Source organism: Nerophis lumbriciformis, linkage group LG12 (genome assembly GCF_033978685.3).
Source record: "Nerophis lumbriciformis linkage group LG12, RoL_Nlum_v2.1, whole genome shotgun sequence".
NCBI classification, from domain to species: domain Eukaryota; kingdom Metazoa; phylum Chordata; class Actinopteri; order Syngnathiformes; family Syngnathidae; genus Nerophis; species Nerophis lumbriciformis.
Genome location: NC_084559.2, coordinates 17,250,646 through 17,271,888, shown reverse-complemented (window position 1 = coordinate 17,271,888; position 21,243 = coordinate 17,250,646). Strand labels below are relative to the sequence as shown.

Genomic DNA, 21,243 nt, shown 5'->3' with positions numbered 1-21,243 from the left:
CGGTGTTGGTAGTGCACTGCTTCCCCTTCCTGAGGCGGTGGATGGTGGTCCAGAATCGCTTCGAAGCCGTCCGGAAGTCGTTTTCCATGGCTTCCCCGAACTCCTCCCATGTCCGAGTTTTTGCCTCCGTGACCGCTGAAGCCGCACACCGCTTGGCCTGTCGGTACCTGTCCGCTGCCTCAGGAGTCCCATGAGCCAAAAGAACCCGATAGGACTCCTTCTTCAGCTTGACGGCATCCCTCACCGCCGGTGTCCACCAACGGGTTCTAGGATTACCGCCACGACAGGCACCAACTACCTTGCGGCCACAGCTCCAATCAGCCGCCTCGACAATAGAGGTGCGGAACATGGTCCACTCGGACTCAATGTCCAGCACCTCCCTCGTGACATGTTCAAAGTTCTTCCGGAGGTGGGAATTGAAACTCTCTCTGACAGGAGACTCTGCCAGACGTTCCCAGCAAACCCTCACAATGCGTTTGGGCCTGCCAGGTCTGTCCGGCATCCTCCCCCACCATCGCAGCCAACTCACCACCAGGTGGTGATCGGTAGAAAGCTCCGCCCCTCTCTTCACCCGAGTGTCCAAAACATGAGGCCGCAAATCCGATGACACAACTACAAAGTCGATCATAGAACTGCGGCCTAGGATGTCCTGGTGCCAAGTGCACATATGGACACCCTTATGCTTGAACATGGTGTTCGTTATGGACAATCCGTGACGGGCACAAAAGTCCAATAACAAAACACCACTTGGGTTCAGATCCGGGCGGCCATTCTTCCCAATCACGCCTCTCCAGGTTTCACTGTCGTTGCCAATATGAGCGTTGAAGTCCCCCAGTAGAACGAGGGAATCACCCGGGGGAGCACTCTCAAGTACTCCCTCGAGTGAATCCAAAAAGGGTGGGTACTCTGAGCTGCCGTTTGGCGCGTAAGCGCAAACAACAGTCAGGACCCGTCCCCCCACCCGAAGGCGGAGGGAAGCTACCCTCTCGTCCACCGGGTTGAACTCCAACATGCAGGCTCTGAGCCGGGGGGCAACAAGAATTGCCACCCCAGCCCGTCGCCTCTCACTGCTGGCAACGCCAGAGTGGAAGAGAGTCCAGCCCCTCTCGAGAGAACTGGTTCCAGAGCCCTTGCTGTGCGTCGAGGTGAGTCCGACTATATCCAACCGGAACTTCTCTACCTCGCGCACTAGCTCAGGCTCCTTCCCCCCCAGCGAGGTGACGTTCCACGTCCCAAGAGCTAGCTTCTGTAGCCGAGGATCGGACCGCCAAGTGCCCTGCCTTCGGCTACCGCCCAGCTCACATTGCACCCGACCTCTATGGCCCCTGCTATGGGTGGTGAGCCCATTGGAGGGGGGACCCACGTTGCCTCTTCGGGCTGTGCCCGGCCGGGCCCCATGGGGACAGGCCCGGCCACCAGGCGCTCGCCATCGTGCCCCAACTCCGGGCCTGGCTCCGGAGGGGGGCCCCGGTGACCCGCGTCCGGGCGAGGGAAATCTGAGTCTCGGTTCTTGCATTTCCATAGAAGTCTTGGAGCTGCTCTTTGTCTGATCCCTCACCTAGGACCTGTTTGTCTTGGGAGACCCTACCAGGGGGCATGGAAGCCCCCGGACAACATAGCTCCTAGGATCATTGGGACACGCAAACTCCTCTACCACGTTAAGGTGGCAGCTCAGAGAGGAGATATACTTATATATACTTATATATTATATTATATTATATTTCTATATAATACATACAATATATAACAAATCCCAATTACCATGTACAATATTACAGTATATGTAATAGCAGCAAAAAAAAATACAAATACAAATAAAAAAGCTGGCAAGCTAAAAATGTACTGCTCTTAAGGGCTTAGGGGCACTTGACGGCTGTTATGTTTTTGAGTGAAACGACTCAACTAGGCTGTGTAGAAAAAAGAGAGTGCCTCCCAAGTAACGTCTTGCCGTTCTGTCTGTACATTGAGCTTGCAACGGTGATGTCGTCCACAACAACACACGCAGATGAGATGTGTTGTAGGTCAGTGGTCCCCAACCACCGCACAAGAAATAAAAAAAAATATTAAAAAAAATTTTTTTTTTATTAAATCAACATAAAAAACACCAGATACACTTAAAATTAGTGCACCAACCCAAAAAACCCCTCTCCCCCATTTACACACATTCACACTCATTCGCACAAAAGGGTTGTTTCTTTCTGTTATTAATATTTCTGGTCCCTACATTATATATCAATACAGTCTGCAGGGATACAGTCCGTAAGCACACATGATTGTATTTTTTTATGACAAAAATAATAATAAAAAATAAATAAAATACCATGACACCCCCCAACAACTGACCCCCCCCCTTACCCTCCCCCCTCTCGGTCCGTGGGACACATTTTCAAGCGTCCGGGGACCACTGTTGTAGGTTGTCCTGGCTAGCATTAGCTTCGAAGTTTGTTCGCAACGTTCTTTAGTTCTGACTCGTTTCGGGGATAAATGATCGGCGCCAGACTCATGATTTCACCAGACAAATGTTACTTCCTACCCCGATGACAGAATTTCACTCACATTTATGTCACTTTCCGTGATATTCCATGTTTACTTTTTTATTGGCTCCGATTCCGTCCACGCCCTTAACATGAAAATCATATGGCCTTACTTCGCCTCACGTTTGGTATGATCAGAACTACATGTGCACGCGTCAAACTGATGAGTAAAACAAAGAAAAAACATAATCTGAGCAACATATGCGCTTTGAATTGTGTCAGGTCAACAGAACGGCTTAGATTTTTTTTCATAAACTGTTCCCTTTCTGCTCCAAATTCATCCTGCAAAGCCCTGACTGAAATTGTCTTTGTTTTGTTTATTCTAGGATTTACTGAAGCATACTCCCTCCAGCCACCCTGACTATCCACTGTTACAGGATGCTCTGCGCATCTCACAGAACTTCTTGTCCAGCGTTAATGAAGAAATCACCCCTCGCAGACAGTCCATGACAGTAAAGAAGGGAGAGGTCAGTGTAACTTTATATCTTGCAATCCGCAAAAGGTTGAATCCAGGCAACTGGACTCTTTCTGTTTGTTGAAGATACACTATATTGCCAAAAGTATTTGGCCACCTGCCTTGACTCACATGTGAACTTGAAGTGCCATCCCACTCCTAACCCGTAGGGTTCAATATGATGTCGGTCCACCTTTTGCAGCCATCACAGCTTCAACTCTTCTGGGAAGGCTGTCCACAAGGTTGCGGAGTGTGTTTATAGGAATTTTCTATAGAGATGTCCGGTAATGGCTTTTTTGCCGATATTCCGATACTGTCCAACTCCTAATTACCAATTCCGATATCAACCGATATCGATATATACAGTCGTGGAATTAACACATTATTATGCCTAATTTTGTTGTGATGCCCCGCTGGATGCATTAAACAATGTAACGAGGTTTTCCAAAATAAATCAACTCAAGTTATGGAAAAAAATGCCAACATGGCACTGCCATATTTATTATTGAAGTCACAAAGTGCATTTTTTTTTTTTTAACATGCCTCAAAACAAAACAAAACAAAACTGAATTTGGGACATGCTCTTCCTGAGAGAGCATGAGGAGGTTGAGGTGGGCGGGGGCCGGGGTTGAGGGAGAGGGAGGGGTAGCGGGTAGTGTATATTGTAGCGTCCTGGAAGAGTTAGTGCTGCAAGGGGTTCTGGGTATTTGTTCTGTTGGGTTTATGTTGTGCTACGGTGCGGATGTTCTCCCGAAATGTGTTTGTCATTCTCGTTTGGTGTGGGTTCACAGTGTGACGTATATTTGTAACAGTGTTAAAGTTGTTGCTGGCCCCACTATGGACTGGACTCTTACTATTATGTTGGATCCACTATGGACTGGACTCTCACAATATTATGTCAGACCCACTCGACATCCATTGCATTCGGTCTCCCCTAGAGGGGGGGGGGGGTTACCCACATATGCGGTCCTCTCCAAGGTTTCTCATAGTCATTCACATCGACGTCCCACTGGGGTGAGTTTTTCCTTGCCCTTATGTGGGCTTTGTACCGAGGATGTCGTTGTGGCTTGTGCAGCCCTTTGAGACACTTGTGATTTAGGGCTATATAAATAAACATTGATTGATTGTTTATACGGCCACCCTCAGTGTGACCTGTATGGCTGTTGAGCAAGTATGGTTTGCATTCACTTGTGTGTGTGAAAAGCCGTAGGTATTATGTGACTGGGCACGCAAAGGCAGTCCCTTTAAGGTTTATGGGCGCTCTGTACTTCTCCCTACGTCCGTGTACACAGCGGCGTTTTAAAAAGTCATACATTTTACTTTTTGAAACCGACACCGATAATTTCCGATATTACATTTTAAAGCATTTTATCGGCCGATAATATCGGCAGCCCGATATTATTGGACATCTCTAATTTTGATCATTATTGCTTACAGTTTAGGAAAACCTTGAGTTAAAGATTTTAGAAAATGTTGGGTTTTCAAAAACTGTGGACCATGACCACCAAAATTATAACACAACAGCTTGTCATATTTCATTTTGTATGTATTGAGTTTAAGTCACATATGTTTCACATTTGAAGTTGAATGACTGAAATGAATGGACTTTTACACGATATCCTATTGTTTTTAGTTCCACCTGTACATGTACAAATACTTGTGTACTGTGACGATACTGAAATGAACAGACTTGAATTTTAAAATCCAATCAGCGACTTTGTGAAATGTCTCTTCTCCCACGCTTCCACTCTAATTTTGGTGTTGACTGTAAATGCTGGGTGCACAGGGTGCATGGACGCGCCAATAAAAGCTGGTCGCTGACTCATTCACGCCTGTCTGCCGGAGTTGTGAAGGAAGCAGAGCAGAAGGAAGCTCATGACTAACCAGTGCCAGCACCGGAGGCGAAGGTCTGTGAGTTGCAAATGAGGAAGACCGGTTGATTCGCTAAAAGCTTACTCCCATCCTTCCTGACTGCAGCATCACTTCCGTCTCCTGGAGTTGCCCTGGAAGTGGGTCTCCTTTATACCAATACTTTTTATGTTGCCTTTCAACATTATAATTGCCAAAAGCTATTGTGCGCGACAAACTAGCCCATTTGCCCGCGTATCGTGCCCAAACATACAATCCTAAGTAATAGTGACTTTTTGAAAGAAATTTGCAAGTGCCAGCAGTTTGCTAAAGAAGGTAAAAAACACTATTAGATTCAAAAAATAACTTGCAGCAAATAACAAAGCTTACGTGAGCATTCCTTTCACCCCCTTCCCTCTCATCATTTAAAATCTTCAATAAAGGTAAAAGTAACGTTAAATGTTAATTTATACATTCATCATTTACATGCATTTTATATTGTTTTTGGCATGTAAAACTATAATTATTCTCTATAGAATGTGTATTGTGTTCATATGTGTCGAGGGTTGGAATAGAGATGTCCGATAATGGCTTTTTTGCCGATATCCGATATTGTCCAACTCTTAATTACCGATTCCGATATCAACCGATACCCATATATACAGTCGTGGAATTAACACATTATTATGCCTAATTTTGTCGTGATGCCCCACTGGATGCATTAAACAATGTAACAAGGTTTTCCAAAATAAATCAACTCAAGTTATGGAAAAAAAATGCCAACATGGCACTGCCGTATTTATTATTGAAGTCACAAAGTGCATTATTTTATTTAACATGCCTCAAAACAGCAGTTTGGAATTTGGGACATGCTCTCCCTGAGAGAGCATGAGGAGGTTGAGGTGGGCGGGGTTTTTGGGGGGGTTGCGGGGGGTTATATTGTAGTGTCCCGGAAGAGTTAGTGCTGCAAGGGGTTCTGGGTATTTGTCCTGTTGTGTTTATGTTGTGTTACGGTGCGGATGTTCTCCCGAAATGTGTTTGTCATTCTTGTTTGGTGTGGGTTCACAGAGTGGCGCATATTTGTAACAGTGTTAAAGTTGTTTATACGGCCACCCTCAGTGTGACCTGTATGGCTGTTGACCAAGTATGCGTTGCATTCACTTGTGTGTGTGAAAAGCCGTAGATATTATGTGACTGGGCCGGCACGCAAAGGCAGTGCCTTTAAGGTTTATTGGCGCTCTGTACTTCTCCCTACGTCCGTGTACGCAGCGGCGTTTTAAAAAGTCATAAATTTTACTTTTTGAAACCGATACCGATAATTTCTGATATTACATTTTAAAGCATTTATCGGCCTATAATATCGGCAGTCCGATATTATCGACATCCCTAGTTTGGAATGGATAATTGGATGTACATTATCTTATAGAAAAAATTACCTCAGTTTTCGTGTGGTAGTCTTTGTCGAAACTTTTGGAATGCACTAATATTAACAAAAACTGAGGTACCACAGTAGAGGTTTTTTTTGTGTGAGAAATATAAGATAATGCAACTGTGGAAGTTTCTTCCTCGCAGTCCCACTGTCAGACACGGCACAGGAGCCCAGCGTGCAGGTTTTAACAAGGTTTTTAATGATCATATGTTTTTCACAAAAGTTTTCTCTCGCAGAACGTGACTTTTCAGTCACGTCCGTATCCTCTCTCCCTCTCTGCTCCCGGCCGCTTACTGTTAAAGACAACAGATGATTAGATTAACACGTACCACCTGGGAAATCTAATCACCTGCCAGCTGTGTCTCGCCGTCAGCACTGCCACGCCCCCGTCTGATGGTGCTCTGTCCTCAGCACCATGGACAGAGGCGGTGACCTTTGCTCCTGCAGGCAGCGCTGGCTACACCTCCCTCCACAGCAACACTTTTAGCAAATTATTCCATTATTTCCTTTCATGACATATGATTGTTTGAGCAAAATAAGTCAATCAATTTAAAATAAGTAAAAAGCGTCTCTCCTCCAAAGCTTTGTGTCCCAGGATTTATTCCCTGAGTTCATAAACAATATAACAAAATGTATACCACATCAATAATGTACTGTAGCAAAACAAACAACACCAGTAAACAGATATTTGTTCAAATTAACATAGAGGAGAATTGAAAAATATCAATATCCTCATGCTAGTGTCAATCCAATACTGATACTGGCTTTGGTATTGATATTTAGATCGATCGCCCCCGCCCACACTCAATACCAAATCTCTTTGCAGCTGCTGATTTGCAAAAGAGGGTGCACGAACAGCTGTTTTTTCCATTGGATTATTGAGCAGTTGGCGTCCCGTTTGTGTCGTCTAAAGGAATAAGCGGATGTTATCCTTTTTTGAAACCAGGACACTGTCAGACAGTTTGGAGTGCCTCTCAGCCACCACTGAACAACATGGATTTCCTTGTTTTGGCCGTATTGCAGTGTTTGGCAACAACGTCTCACATGGGCTGTGTCACAATGTAAACAGCCTCCACCCCAGAGGGCAGAGGGGCTGGGAGCCAGTAGCCACTCTAGCCTCAGAGAAAAGGAGAAAACACACCATTTTCTTTCAGATTCATTTTTACTGTACTTTTTATTATAATAGTGATTCGACTGTAACTTCGATGTGTATGCACTAGAGATGCGCGGATAGGCAATTATTTCATCCGCAACCGCATCACAAAAGTCGTCAACCATCCGCCATCCACCCGAACTAACATTTAATCAAAACCGCACCCGCCCGCCACCCGCCCGTTGTTATATATCTAATATAGACGATGCAAGGCATTAGTGAGGTTATAAAGCTTTTGCCTGTTAAAGAAAGGAGACTGATCCAATGCAGCAGAGACATTCAATGTGTGCCACGCTGTCACGGCCCAGACGCACACCAGTGCGCAATCATCTGGGAGCCGCGCTGAGCGCACCTCCAAGCGCGCTCGCGCCACTCAAACTGCTGCAGGCAGCTGCGTTCTATCTTGTTTTAACATCCTGTGGCACTCTTCTGGGATCACGGCGGATGAAACTGCTCATGCTCAGGGTGTTTGTGGAGGTTCGGGGTTTTGCACAAATGTGATGCACCATGTTAGATGTCCCGGTTTTGTGACGGTCGTAGACATAAACAGCGTCGCAGCTCTTGCAAATCACGTAGCCAGCATTACTATCATCCTGATTTACAACCTCATAAAAACGAGTCCACGCTGAACTTTTCTGGCCTTTTTTTCCCCTGGTCTTTAGTATTCCCTTTTTTAGTTTGTCGCGTACCACGTTTGCTGCCGGCGTTGCCATCCCTTTTTTTTTTCTTCTTCTGTTGTGGCATATGCTGCAGGTGCCTGCTCGTTTTTCGTATGTGGGTAACAACATTTAACTATGTATATATATTTCCGAATTGGTTTAACTGCCACCCGCCTGAATCTATTTAAAATCTAATTTTTTTTAAATTTCAACCGCCCGACCCGACCCGCGGATAAAATCTTTTTTTTTTTTTTTATTTCAACCGCCCGACCCGCGGATAATCCGCGGACTCCGCGGTTGTGTCCGCAAACCGCGCATCTCTAGTATGCACACACTTGTTTCTTAGAGTAGATTTAGTGTAGCAGTGTGACTTTTTCTTCTTGCTTAGTCTGCACCACCAGCCCTAGTTTGTCATTTATCAGGGACACCTTAATGCACGGGCTTACCTGGGCTGAAGGTCTCCCGGTCATACTTGCCAACCCTCCCGATTTTCCCGGGAGACTCCCGAATATCAGTGCCCCCCCCCCGAAAACCTCCCGGGGCAACCATTCTCCCGAATTCCTCCTGATTTCCACCCAGACAACAATATTGGTGGCGTGCCTTAAAGGCACTGCCTTTGCGTGTCGGCCCAATCACATAATATCTACGACTTTTCACACACACAAGTGAATGCAATCCATACTTGGTCAACAGCCATACAGGTCACACTGAGGGTGGCAGTTGGAGCCTAACTACATTATTTATTTATTAATTGTTTTGACAATGAAATCAAATAATGCCAATAATGATGTTGATGGATGTTGGATGTTTTAGATGAATTGTGATTGACTGATTGTTTTCAGCTGCTCACGCTCCTGATGGTGAGCCACTTCCTCCTCCTATAATTAAGAAGTCAGGACAGCTGGGTGCCCTTTGTCTGTCTATCATGCTGAAGGAGTGAAACAGTTGGTTTACCGCTAAATAAGTTATTTTGATTATTTTGAAGCCACGCTAAATAAGTTATTTTGATTATGTTGAAGTCAACCACGGAGAATATGTTTTGCTTGTGAAAATAAATTATGATCATTTGGAATCTCGACATATCTCCGCGAGTGCTTATTAAGGAATTTAGTGAGTCAAACACCTCCTCCTCACGACTACTCTGCATTACTTATTTTTATTTTTTCGAACCTTTTTGAATGCAAGATTAGCCGTAACAGTGGCCGTATAAACAACTTTAACACTGTTACAAATATGCGCCACACTGTGAACCAACACCAAAGAAGAATGACAAACACATTTCGGGAGAACATCCGCACCGTAACACAACATAAACACAACAGAACAAATACCCAGAACCCCTTGCAGCACTAACTCTTCCGGGACGCTACAATATACACCCCCCGCTACCCCCCCCCCCCCCCCCCCCCCCAACTCACTAATAAATATGGCAGTGCCATGTTGGCATTTATTTCCATAACTTGAGTTGATTTATTTTGGAAAACCTTGTTACATTGTTTAATGCATCCAGCGGGGCATCACAACAGAATTAGGCATAATAATGTGTTAATTCCACGACTGTATATATCGGTATCGGTTGATATCGGAATCGGTAATTAAGAGTTGGACAATATCGGAATATCGGATATCAGCAAAAAAGCCATTATCGGACATCTCTAGTCTTTATAGCTGTCCATCACAGACAACTCTGCTTCATGTAACTGTTGCGTACTCTCTCTCTCAGCTGCATTGTTTTTTTCCTACTGCTCCCAGGTCGCCGGTGTGAGAGGCGAGCACGCTGACTACTGAGCTAAAAGCACAGGGAATCCCCCCAGTCACCAGCACTATTCTTGAAGTTGACTGGCCTCTGTTACACTCGCAAAGACGTGCACGCGCCCATCGCGAAGAAGATGTAGTCATTTATAGAGATGCCCGATAATGGCTTTTTTGCCGATATTCCGATATTGTCCAACTCTTAATTACCGATACCGATATCAACCGATACCAATATATACAGTCGTGGAATTAACACATTATTATGCCTAATTTTGTTGTGATGCCCCACTGGATGCATTAAACAATGTAACAAGGTTTTCCAAAAATAAATCAACTCAAGTTATGGGAAAAAATGCCAACATGGCACTGCCATATTTATTATTGAAGTCACAAAGTGCATTATTTTTTTTAACATGCCTCAAAACAGCAGCTTGGAATTTGGGACATACTCACAGGGAGGAGGTTGAGGTGGGCGGGGTTGAGGTGGGCGGGGGGGGGGGGGGGGGGGGGTGTATATTGTAGTGTCCCGGAAGAGTTAGTGCTGCAAGGGGTTCTGGGTATTTGTTCTGTTGTGTTTATGTTGTGTTACGGTGCGGATGTTCTCTCGAAATGTGTTTGTCATTCTTGTTTGGTGTGGGTTCACAGTGTGGCGCATATTTGTAACAGTGTTAAAGTTGTTTATATGGCCACCCTCAGTGTGACCTGTATGGCTGTTGACCAAGTATGACTTGCATTCACTTGTGTGTGTGAAAAGCCGTAGATATTATGTGACTGGGCTGTCACTTAAGGTTTATTGGCGCTCTGTACTTCTCCCTACGTCCGTGTACACAGCGGCGTATCAAAAAGTCATAAATTTTACTTTTTGAAACCGATACCGATAATTTTGAAACCGATACCGATAATTTCCGGTATTACATTTTAAAGCATTTATCGGCCGATAATATCGGCAGTCCGATTTTATCGGACATCTCTAGTCATTTATTATTTTTTTAAATGGATGATATTGTTGCTGTTTTTGGAGAGTAAAATCATGATTTTCAAGCTTTTTTTGCTCTACCAGAACATGCTGAGTGTATGTCGCACTTGGCTTTACTGTAATCATGGTGGGGGACGAGGAAAGACTGGTGTGTTGATTCCTTTATTTTTGATAAGCTTGTAATGTTATGCAGGGGGGGCGCATAATATTTTCTTCTTCCTAAGGGGGGATTAACAGAAAATATTTACGAAGCACTGGTTTAAACACTGTTATCACAGAAGTAGTATTTCAATTTGATACAGTTATAGCAGGTGACTGAATATAAATGATTACATTCTGAAGTGCAGTTCTTGTCCCTGTACAGCGTTTGTAACAGCTTTTTTTAAATTTCCTTCCTGTCGGTAGAATCGTCAGCTTCTGAGAGATCGCTTCATGGTGGAGCTGGTTGAAGGTTCCAGGAAACTCCGTCATGTCTTCCTCTTCACTGACCTGCTGCTCTGTACCAAGCTGAAGAAACAGGCTGTAGGGTGAGTCAGGACAACATCCTCTGGTTCATCATTTAGGGCCCTATTTTCCCGTCAGCGCTTAAGTGATTTTCTACCCGCTTGAAGTTATTTACGTTTCTCTTATTTGTATTCTCCCATTCAGCCTGCGGGCACGCCCAGCCCGCGTAAATGAGGCACAAAGTACAAACCCCGTTTCCATATGAGTTGGGAAATTGTGTTAGATGTAAATATAAACGGAATACAATGATTTGCAAATCATTTTCAACCCATATTCAATTGAATGCACTACAAAGACAACATATTTGATGTTCAAACTCATAAACTTTTTTTTTTTTTTGCAAATAATAATTAACTTAGAATTTCATGGCTGCAACACGTGCCAAAGTAGTTGGGAAAGGGCATGTTCACCACTGTGTTACATGGCCTTTCCTTTTAACAACACTCAGTAAACGTTTGGGAACTGAGGAGACACATTTTTTAAGCTTCTCAGGTGGAATTCTTTCCCATTCTTGCTTGATGTACAGCTTAAGTTGTTCAACAGTGCGGGGGTCTCCGTTGTGCTATTTTAGGCTTCATAATGCGCCACACATTTTCAATGGGAGACAGGTCTGGACTACAGGCAGGCCAGTCTAGTACCCGCACTCTTTTACTATGAAGCCACGTTGATGTAACACGTGGCTTGGCATTGTCTTGCTGAAATAAGCAGGGGCGTCCATGGTAACGTTGCTTGGATGGCAACATATGTTGCTCCAAAACCTGTATGTACCTTTCAGCATTAATGGCGCCTTCACAGATGTGTAAGTTACCCATGTCTTGGGCACTAATACACCCCCATACCATCACAGATGCTGGCTTTTCAACTTTGCGCCTAGAACAATCTGGTTCTTTTCCTCTTTGGTCCAGAGGACACAACGTCCACAGTTTCCAAAAACAATTTGAAATGTGGATTCGTCAGACCACAGAACACTTTTCCACTTTGTATCAGTCCATCTTAGATGATCTCGGGCCCAGCGAAGCCGACGGCATTTCTGGGTGTTGTTGATAAACGGTTTTCGCCTTGCATAGGAGAGTTTTAACTTGCACTTACAGATGTAGGAACCAACTGTAGTTACTGACAGTGGGTTTCTGAAGTGTTCCTGAGCCCATGTGGTGATATCCTTTACACACTGATGTCGCTTGTTGATGCAGTACAGCCTGAGGGATCGAAGGTCACGGGCTTAGCTGCTTACGTGCAGTGATTTCTCCAGATTCTCTGAACCCTTTGATGATATTACGGACCGTAGATGGTGAAATCCCTAAATTCCTTGCAATAGCTGGTTGAGAAAGGTTTTTCTTAAACTGTTCAACAATTTGCTCACGCATTTGTTGACAAAGTGGTGACCCTCGCCCCATCCTTGTTTGTGAATGACTGAGCATTTCATGGAATCTACTTTTATACCCAATCATGGCACCCACCTGTTCCCAATTTGCCTGTTCACCTGTGGGATGTTCCAAATAAGTGTTTGATGAGCATTCCTCAACTTTATCAGTATTTATTGCCACCTTTCCCAACTTCTTTGTCACGTGTTGCTGGCATCAAATTCTAAAGTTAATGATTATTTGCAAAAAAAAAAAAGTTTATCAGTTTGAACATCAAATATGTTGTCTTTGTAGCATATTCGACTGAATATGGGTTGAAAATGATTTGCAAATCATTGTATTCCGTTTATATTTACATCTAACACAATTTTTCCCAACTCATATGGAAAAGGGGTTTGTACGTAAGTCAGGAAAAAAGGCGGGCTCATTACTAAAAAAAGCTAACTTTGTCTTGACACTGTGTAAAACGTCATGGAACATGCGGTTTTTGAGATAAAGATACCACTTTAAATTAAAAAAATGCTGTGGAGCTGTGGAGACATTACAAACATTGGTGATGCAATGTGTGTATGCATGCGCAACAGCGTCTTCTTCCAGCTGTATGTAACTATAGATGAAATAAACTATTGATAGACGCTAAATTATATCTGTATTTCCTATTACGGTAAATAGTCGCATAGTTCAATGAAGGCCTGACGATCAAGCCACAATCGTTGTAGGCATTGAACACCCGTTAGTTCCAGGATGTCCAAACATGGCTGATACGCTTGGTCACCTTCACTTTTCTGCACTCTTCTTCTCTTTCACTCAAGCAGATGAGACAATAATGTGCAGTTCGGTTTTTGATAGTTAAGTCAGAGTGGCATTATGGTTCTTTTATCCTCATTTCAATTCCAGATGTCTCAATTGAAGCGATCACACTGCAAAAAGTCAGTGTTCAAAAACAAGGGAAAAAAATACAAAAATGAGGGGTATTTTACTTGAACTAAGCAAAATTATCTGCCAATAGAACAAGAAAATTTGGCTTGTCAAGACTTTCCAAAACAAGTAAAATTAGCTAACCTCAATGAACCCCAAAATACCTTAAAATAAGTATATTCTCACTAATAACAAGTGCACTTGTCTTGGTAGAAAAACAAATAAGAGACTTTTTTGCTCAATATGTTGAAATATATTCTTAAATTAAGTAAATGCTAGTGCCATTATCTTGACATAATGATATGCGCTCGGCATTACATTTCTTGTAACCAGCAAACTTATATAGGGATGTCCGATAATGGCTTTTTGCCGATATCCGATATTCCGATATTGTCCAACTCTTTAATTACCGATACCGATATCAACCGATATACACAGTCGTGGAATTAACACATTATTATGCCTAATTTAGACAACCAGGTATGGTGAAGATAGGGTACTTTCAAAAAATAATAAAATAAAATAAGATAAATAAATTAAAAACATTTTCTTGATTAAAAAAGAAAGTAAAACAATACAAAAACAGTTACATTGAAACTAGTAATTAATTAAAATTTGTAAAATTAACTGTTAAAGGTTAGTACTATTAGTGGACCAGCAGCACGCACAATCACGTGTGCTTACGGACTGTATCCCTTGCAGACTGTATTGATATATATTGATATATAATGTAGGAACCAGAATATTAATAACAGAAAGAAACAACCCTTTTGTGTGAATGAGTGTGAATGAGTGTAAATGGGGGAGGGAGGTTTTTTGGGTTATTGCACTAATTGTAAGTGTATCTTGGGTTTTTTATGTTGATTTAATAAAAAACAAAAGAAAAGAAAACAATACCGATAAAAAAAAAAAACGATACCGATAATTTCCGATCTTACATTTTAACGCATTTATCGGCCGATAATATCTGCAGGCCGATATTATCAGACATCTCTGAACTTATACTAAAAAGTAGTTTATTGTTCTTAATGGAAAGGCAACAAGGCTTTACTCTCAGGGTCTACGAGCCGCTCAGGCAAATCATATTGTCTAAAAATGCATTTTTCCATCGATAACATGACATCATCGCGCCAAGTGCGTGCTCTTTCAGTCAATTAGTGCGCAAGAAATATATATATATATATATATATATATATATATATATATATATATATATATATATATATATATATTTATATTTATATTTACAGCCCAGCCCCCGGCCCAAATTTTTTTAATTGTAATTTTGAGGAATTTATCTGAATGTGCATGAACTATTTCTGTTCAAAATTGTTTGAATTGTCACATGTTAAATGTTTAAATATTAACTGTCAGTTTACTGTCCATTTGGCTGTCATCCGTTTTAATTATGAGACACAATTGTGTCAAAATCATGATTTTTTATTTCATGCTTGAAATAAGAAATTATTACTTTAAAAAAGTAGTTTTATACTTGTGAGTGTTGATGACACAGCTTTGCAACAGTTGATATTCTAGTTTTGAGCATGTTTTACTCAATATAGGTCATCAAATCTCAGCAACAAGCTGTAATATCTTACTGGGATAAATTAGGACCAAAACCCTTAAAACAAGTAAAACACTCTGAACATAAAATCTGCTTAGTGAGAAGAATTATCTTATCAGACAGAAAATAAGCAAATATCACCCTTATTTGAGATATTTCATCTTACTTAGATTTCAGTTTTTGCAGTGCAGAAAAGATTAGAGGGCTTTCTGAGAGTCTGTTTTATAATTGTATTATGTGTGGCGTACACTGCATCCAAACTTCAAGTGCAATATGTTTTTCCTTCTTGGGGCGCTGGACTTGTTGTAGCCTCAGAGGCGAAAATTTAAGTCAATGCAAGAATATCGGTATGTGACAGGGAACACCCACATTTACTGTAAGGGTTGCTCCACACAGAGTGCGCATCTTGGATGAAAGCGCATAGTGACAGACCTAAGTAGACGGGCAGAATGCTGCACAGACAGAATCCGTGTAATTTTGCAGCTTTTTTCACTTAAGCACATGGGATAATAGGGCCCTCAGAGATTAAGAATCTCACAGGCAAAGTCAAACCCTTCTCTCAGGTCTATGCTGCAAAAAGTACCTGTAGTGAACAGCTTTGAAAAAAGTATAGTATAGACATCTTGTCCTCAAACAGCAAAGGACAACAGTATGACTGCAAGTGGTACATTCCGCTGGTTGACCTGACCTTCCAGACCATCGAGGACTGCGAGTCGACCCCCATCCCTCTGGTCCAGGATGAGGAGATTGATGCCATCAAGATCAAAATATCCCAGATCAAGAATGAGATTCAAAGAGAGAAGGTAAGGGTAGAATCTAGAAATGGGTAGCATGAGAAAAGCATTAACCTGGCGTCTGTTTGTTCTTTAGAGAACCACCAAAGGACCAAAAGTGGTGGAGCGACTGAGGAAGAAGTTATCAGAGCAGGAGTCTCTGCTTCTTCTAATGTCACCCAACATGGCTTTCAGAGTGGCTCACAGAAATGGGAAGGTGAGCTACTACGAATATCCAGACTATTACAGCATTCTTATAATCAAGTTTGCTTGTTTGTGTAATTCTACATTGTTGGAGGTACCGAACCCCACCAGTTTCATTTGCACATTCACCGAACCCTTCTTTAGTGAAAAATAAAATGTTTTTTTTTTTCAAATTCAAGACAAAGTTATATGTTTTTGGTAACACTTTAGTATGGGGAACATATTCTAAGTAACAAAGATTTAATTTAGAGTTATTTGGTTAGGGTTAGGGCAGTACGGTGGAGGAGGGGTTAGTGCATCTGCCTCACAATACGAAGGTCCTGACTAGTCTTGGGTTCAATCCCGGGCTCGGGATCTTTCTGTGTGGAGTTTGAATGTCCTCCCCGTGCCTGCGTGGGTTCCCTCCGGGTACTCCGGCTTCCTCCCACCTCCAAAGACATGCACCTGGGGATAGGTTGATTGGCAACACTAAATTGGCCCTAGTGTGTGAATGTGAGTGTGAATGTTGTCTGTCTATCTGTGTTGGCCCTGCGATGAGGTGACGACTTGTCCAGGGTGTACCCCGCCTTCCGCCCGATTGTAGCTGAGATAGGCTCCAGCGCCCCCCGTGACCCCGAAGGGAATAAGCGGTAGAAAATGGATGGGATGGATGGATGGTTAGGGTTAGGGTTAGAGCAGGGGTGCTCATTACGTCGATCGTGATCTACCGGTCGATCTCGGAGGGTGTGTCAGTCGATCACCAGCCAGGCATTAAAATAATAGTCCTAAAAATGAGCGATCATAAATCTTCACTATGACGTCACTTTCGTCACTTGATTGACATTCACGGCACCCGAGGGTCTTCTGAGATGACGCTGGCTGCTGCCAGCTCATTAAAATTACCGACTGGAAGGCGAGAAACACTTTATTTCAACAGACTCTGGCGCCGTACCTGTCGTCAAAACTCCAAAGACCGACTGCACAGTTGCACAATAAAAGCTCTGCTTATCCTGCCTGCGCTACCAAAATAAGAGTCTCAGAAAGCTGGCGTGCACAAGCTAGCAAGCTACGGAGTTTGCTGACAATGTATTTCTTGTAAAGTGTATACAAAGGAGTACGGAAGCTGGACAAATAAGATGCCAAAAACCAACCACTTTCATGTGGTATTGGACAGAAAGGAGGACTTTTTTTCTCCTCCATTCGAAAATGCGGACGTTATCATCACCACTGTCTGATTCCTATCAATGCAAGTCATCAGAATCAGGTAATACACCAACTTATATTCTTGTCTTCATGAAAGAAAGGAATCTATATGTGTTAAACATGCTTGTATTATCTTTAAACACCTTTAACTTGTTAACAATATTAACTATATGTGTTAAACATGCTTGCATTATCATTAAACACCTTTAACTTGTTAACAAAAACATATATTTCATAAATAAGTAAATATAAATTATATATATGAATGAGGTAGATCCCCACGACTTGATCAATTGAAAAGTAACTCGCCTGCAGAAAAAGTGTGAGCACCCCTGGGTTAGAGGGTTAGGGTTATAATAAGGCCATGCCGAATAAGGCATTAATAAGTACTTAATAATGACCAGTTAAGAGCTAATATGTTACTAATTTGCATGTTAATAAGCAACTACTTAATGGTGAATACGTTCCCCATCCTAAAGTGTTACCATGTTTTTAAATGAACCGTGCATGAACATCACCTTGTTCAAAGAACAAAACCAACACAGTGCATAAACTCACAACAAATTACACACCTGCAAATCAGTGTGACTTCTGCTGTTGCCGTATCCCTAATACGCCGATAGGGAGAAGTTTTTATTCACACGATGAGTCGGGTGTGTCTTGACCTCCGCTGAACCCCTGAGCCCGACTCACAGAACCCCTAGGGTTCGATCGAACCCAGGTTAAGAACCACTGCTCTAAAGAGTTTGGGGCTACGACTTAGTTCCTAGTTCTGTGACCTTGCAACATTTCTCTAATGCTGTTGTATGTGGGGGTTGTGTGTGTGGGCATTGGGCATTGGGCATTGTTTGGGCATTTGCAGCACTTTCGTTTTGCAATAATTTTTTTTCCTTTGCAGCATAATTCCCGTTGCTTGTGTTGTATGGTATTTATGTTTTTCCTTTTTGCATCATTGATGCATTGGCCCCTGATACCCACCATATGTTTTTAAAATGAAATACTGTATGTGCCTTGGCTTAGTAAAAGTTAGGAAGCACTTGAATAGTGTGCACAAGATTTCCCTTGTGAAGGGATGCTGTCCTCTGCTGTTTAGAGCATGTCATTACAGCACCCAATTAAAATTCAGTTCAAATCCCATCCTGTCATCCAGGGTTTCACATTTCTCATCTCCTCTGACTACGAACGGGCTGAATGGAGGGATATCATCCGTGAACAGCAAAAGAAATGCAAGTCTTCTCATACTATCCTGATGATGTCCTAAATGTGTATCTGAATATGTATTGATGTATATCTTGTAGGTTTCAAAAGCTTCTCACTAACATCCCTGGAGCTGCAGATGCTTACTAACTCATGTGTGAAACTCCAGACTGTCCACACCGTTCCAGTGACCATGAACAAAGAGGGTGAGGTTCACAAATGTCTTAATTGAAACATACTTTTGTATTTCTGACTCAACATTTTTTCCCCACACAGATGATGAATCTCCGGGGTTGTACGGATTCCTGAATGTAATTGTCCACTCTGCATGTGGACTCAAGCAGAGCTTAAGTAAGTGTCGTAGAAACGGGGTGTGATGTTACGTAATGCTCTACGCGCTGGTTTGTTTTGTGTGGAAGAACAGCTGTAGTGATGGGGAGCACGTGGGATTAGTCAGGAACACTGTGTGGTGTGTACACAAGCTGCCTTCAATTTCACTTTATCACTGCTTGCTTAAACTCAAGCATTTTAGACACAACTGTAGACACAAAAGCTATTTATTTAAATGGCAGTGCGTTTCCCACCTAGGCCTTCAGTGATGTCCGACTTCAATGATTACCTCTCAAAATACCATAATTTATGTCCCCACATTGCTGGAGGAATACTATACAGGAACAAATTTACGCCCTACTGACCATTGAAACACATCAACAGTGTATAAAACAGGTTATTTTCTGGCGCATTTAAAAATCAATTAAAAAGCATCAGAAATTAAAACATAACTTATGTGGTACTGTCAAAATTAAAATTGCAAAAAATATATTAAACATGAAAAAAATAAAGAAATAAAATATCTGAACTCACAATTTATAGCACCCATTCGACGCCGTATAAGCCGGTGGTACCGCTTGTAGTCAGCTTATTCGAGTGGAAATGGCGAGCATTTCCCCATTTCATCGCCGGGATAGCTGAGCTAGCTTGCGGAGTTGGCCGACATCGTCTCACAAGATGTAGTTTCTCTTTAAATATCCTTCTTGAAAATGGCCTTGCAAATACTTATCTGCCACCTAATCAACGTTTTGTTCTCCTTCTTTGTGGGTTAAAAAAGTGAGTATCGGTGATTTCTCTGCAAGCCCGGTATGGCTACGGCGCAACACTTCCTGCTTCCTGCTAAATTGAAACTTGTGATTGGATACTCACTTTGTAATGACAAGTGAGTATCCAACCACAGTCTCGTTAACATCAGGCTACTTAGATAGGCTACTGTCAACAACTCGTGATCTGATTGGCTATCGCAATTGTCTATCAACTGTATGTCCCCGTTCACAGACAGTGCACGGACGCCCGCATTGTTGATTCTGAAGGCCCCGGGCAGATTTGGTACAGCATGGCAACATAAGCCAGCTGGATTCTGATTGAAATCTAACCTAAAAACAACAGCACTGGAAGGAGCATAAAATAACATGACGAGAATATGAATACTTTTAAATATTTAGGGTACATAGAAAAATACTTATATCTTTAATTATGATGATGATCTTTGGTTATGTTAGGCCAGCAGAGAAGGCCTTGCTGGCCCTGACGGCACACCACTATTAAATGGTAACTTTACAATAATACTAATAGTAGTATAACGTGGGGGGGAAAACAACAATCCAAAATTAAATACATTCTACACACAAAACCAATGTGTTTAAAGGTTTGCAAATTCATTAAAACAAAAAAAACAACTAATTTAAAGTATAAAGTATTTGCAGCCTTTGCTCAACAATTAATTGCCTCAAGTCTTTTTAAATGGGTTCCACAATCTTGGCACACCTACACTGTAAAAAGTCAGTGTTCAAAAACAAGAAAAAAAAAATACAAAAAAGAGGGGTATTTTATTTGAACTAAGCAAAATTATCTGCCAATAGAACAAGAAAATTTGGCTTGTCAAGACTTTCCAAAACAAGTAAATTTAGCTAACCTCAATGAACCCAAAAATACCTTAAAATAAGTATATTCTCACTAATAACAAGTGCACTTTTCTTGGTAGAAAAAAAAGAGACTTTTTTGCTCAATATGTTGAAATATATTCTTAAATGAAGTAAATGCAAGTGCCATTATCTTGACATAATGATATGCGCTCGGCATTACATTTCTTGAAATCAGCAAACTTACACTAAAAACTAATTTACTGTTCTTAATGGAAAGGCAACAAGACAACCGCTTGTTACTCTCGGGGTCTCCTAGCCGCTCAGGCAAATCATATTGTCTAAAAATGCATTTTTCCATTGATAACATGACATCATCGCGCCAAGTGCGTGCTCTTTCAGTCAATTAGTGCGCATATATACAGCCCGGCCCCCGGCCAAATTTTTTTTTATTGTTATTTTGAAGAATTGATCTTAATGTGCATGAACTATTTCTGTTCAAAATTGTTTGAAATGTCAAATGTTTAAATATTAACTGTCAGTTTACTGTACTGTGCCAACTGTACTACTATATGAGTACGTGTTTTCTATTGTTTCATTGAAAATAAAACAGCAAAGTCCATTTGGCTGTCATCTGTTTTAATATGAGACACAATTGTGTCAAAGTCATGATTTTTTTTTTCATGCTTGAAATAAGAAATTATTATTAAAAAAAAAAAGAAGTAGTTTTATACATGTGAGTGTTGATGACACAGCTTTGCAACAGTTGATATTCTAGTTTCAAGCATGTTTTACTCAATATAGGTCATCAAATCTCAG

General features: G+C 41.9%; 1 protein-coding gene across 1 annotated transcript in view; it reads left to right on the top strand.

Moving 5' to 3' along the window:
* LOC133623052 (breakpoint cluster region protein-like) overlaps window positions 1-21,243 on the top strand; it is a 107,450-nt gene that overhangs the window by 61,438 nt on the left and 24,769 nt on the right. The window contains exons 8-14 of the mRNA XM_061985979.2: window positions 2,861-3,001; window positions 11,214-11,335; window positions 15,793-15,958; window positions 16,026-16,145; window positions 18,465-18,540; window positions 18,613-18,717; window positions 18,788-18,862. Coding sequence (XP_061841963.1) covers window positions 2,861-3,001; window positions 11,214-11,335; window positions 15,793-15,958; window positions 16,026-16,145; window positions 18,465-18,540; window positions 18,613-18,717; window positions 18,788-18,862 — 805 coding nt within the window. The remainder of the gene's footprint in view (window positions 1-2,860; window positions 3,002-11,213; window positions 11,336-15,792; window positions 15,959-16,025; window positions 16,146-18,464; window positions 18,541-18,612; window positions 18,718-18,787; window positions 18,863-21,243) is intronic.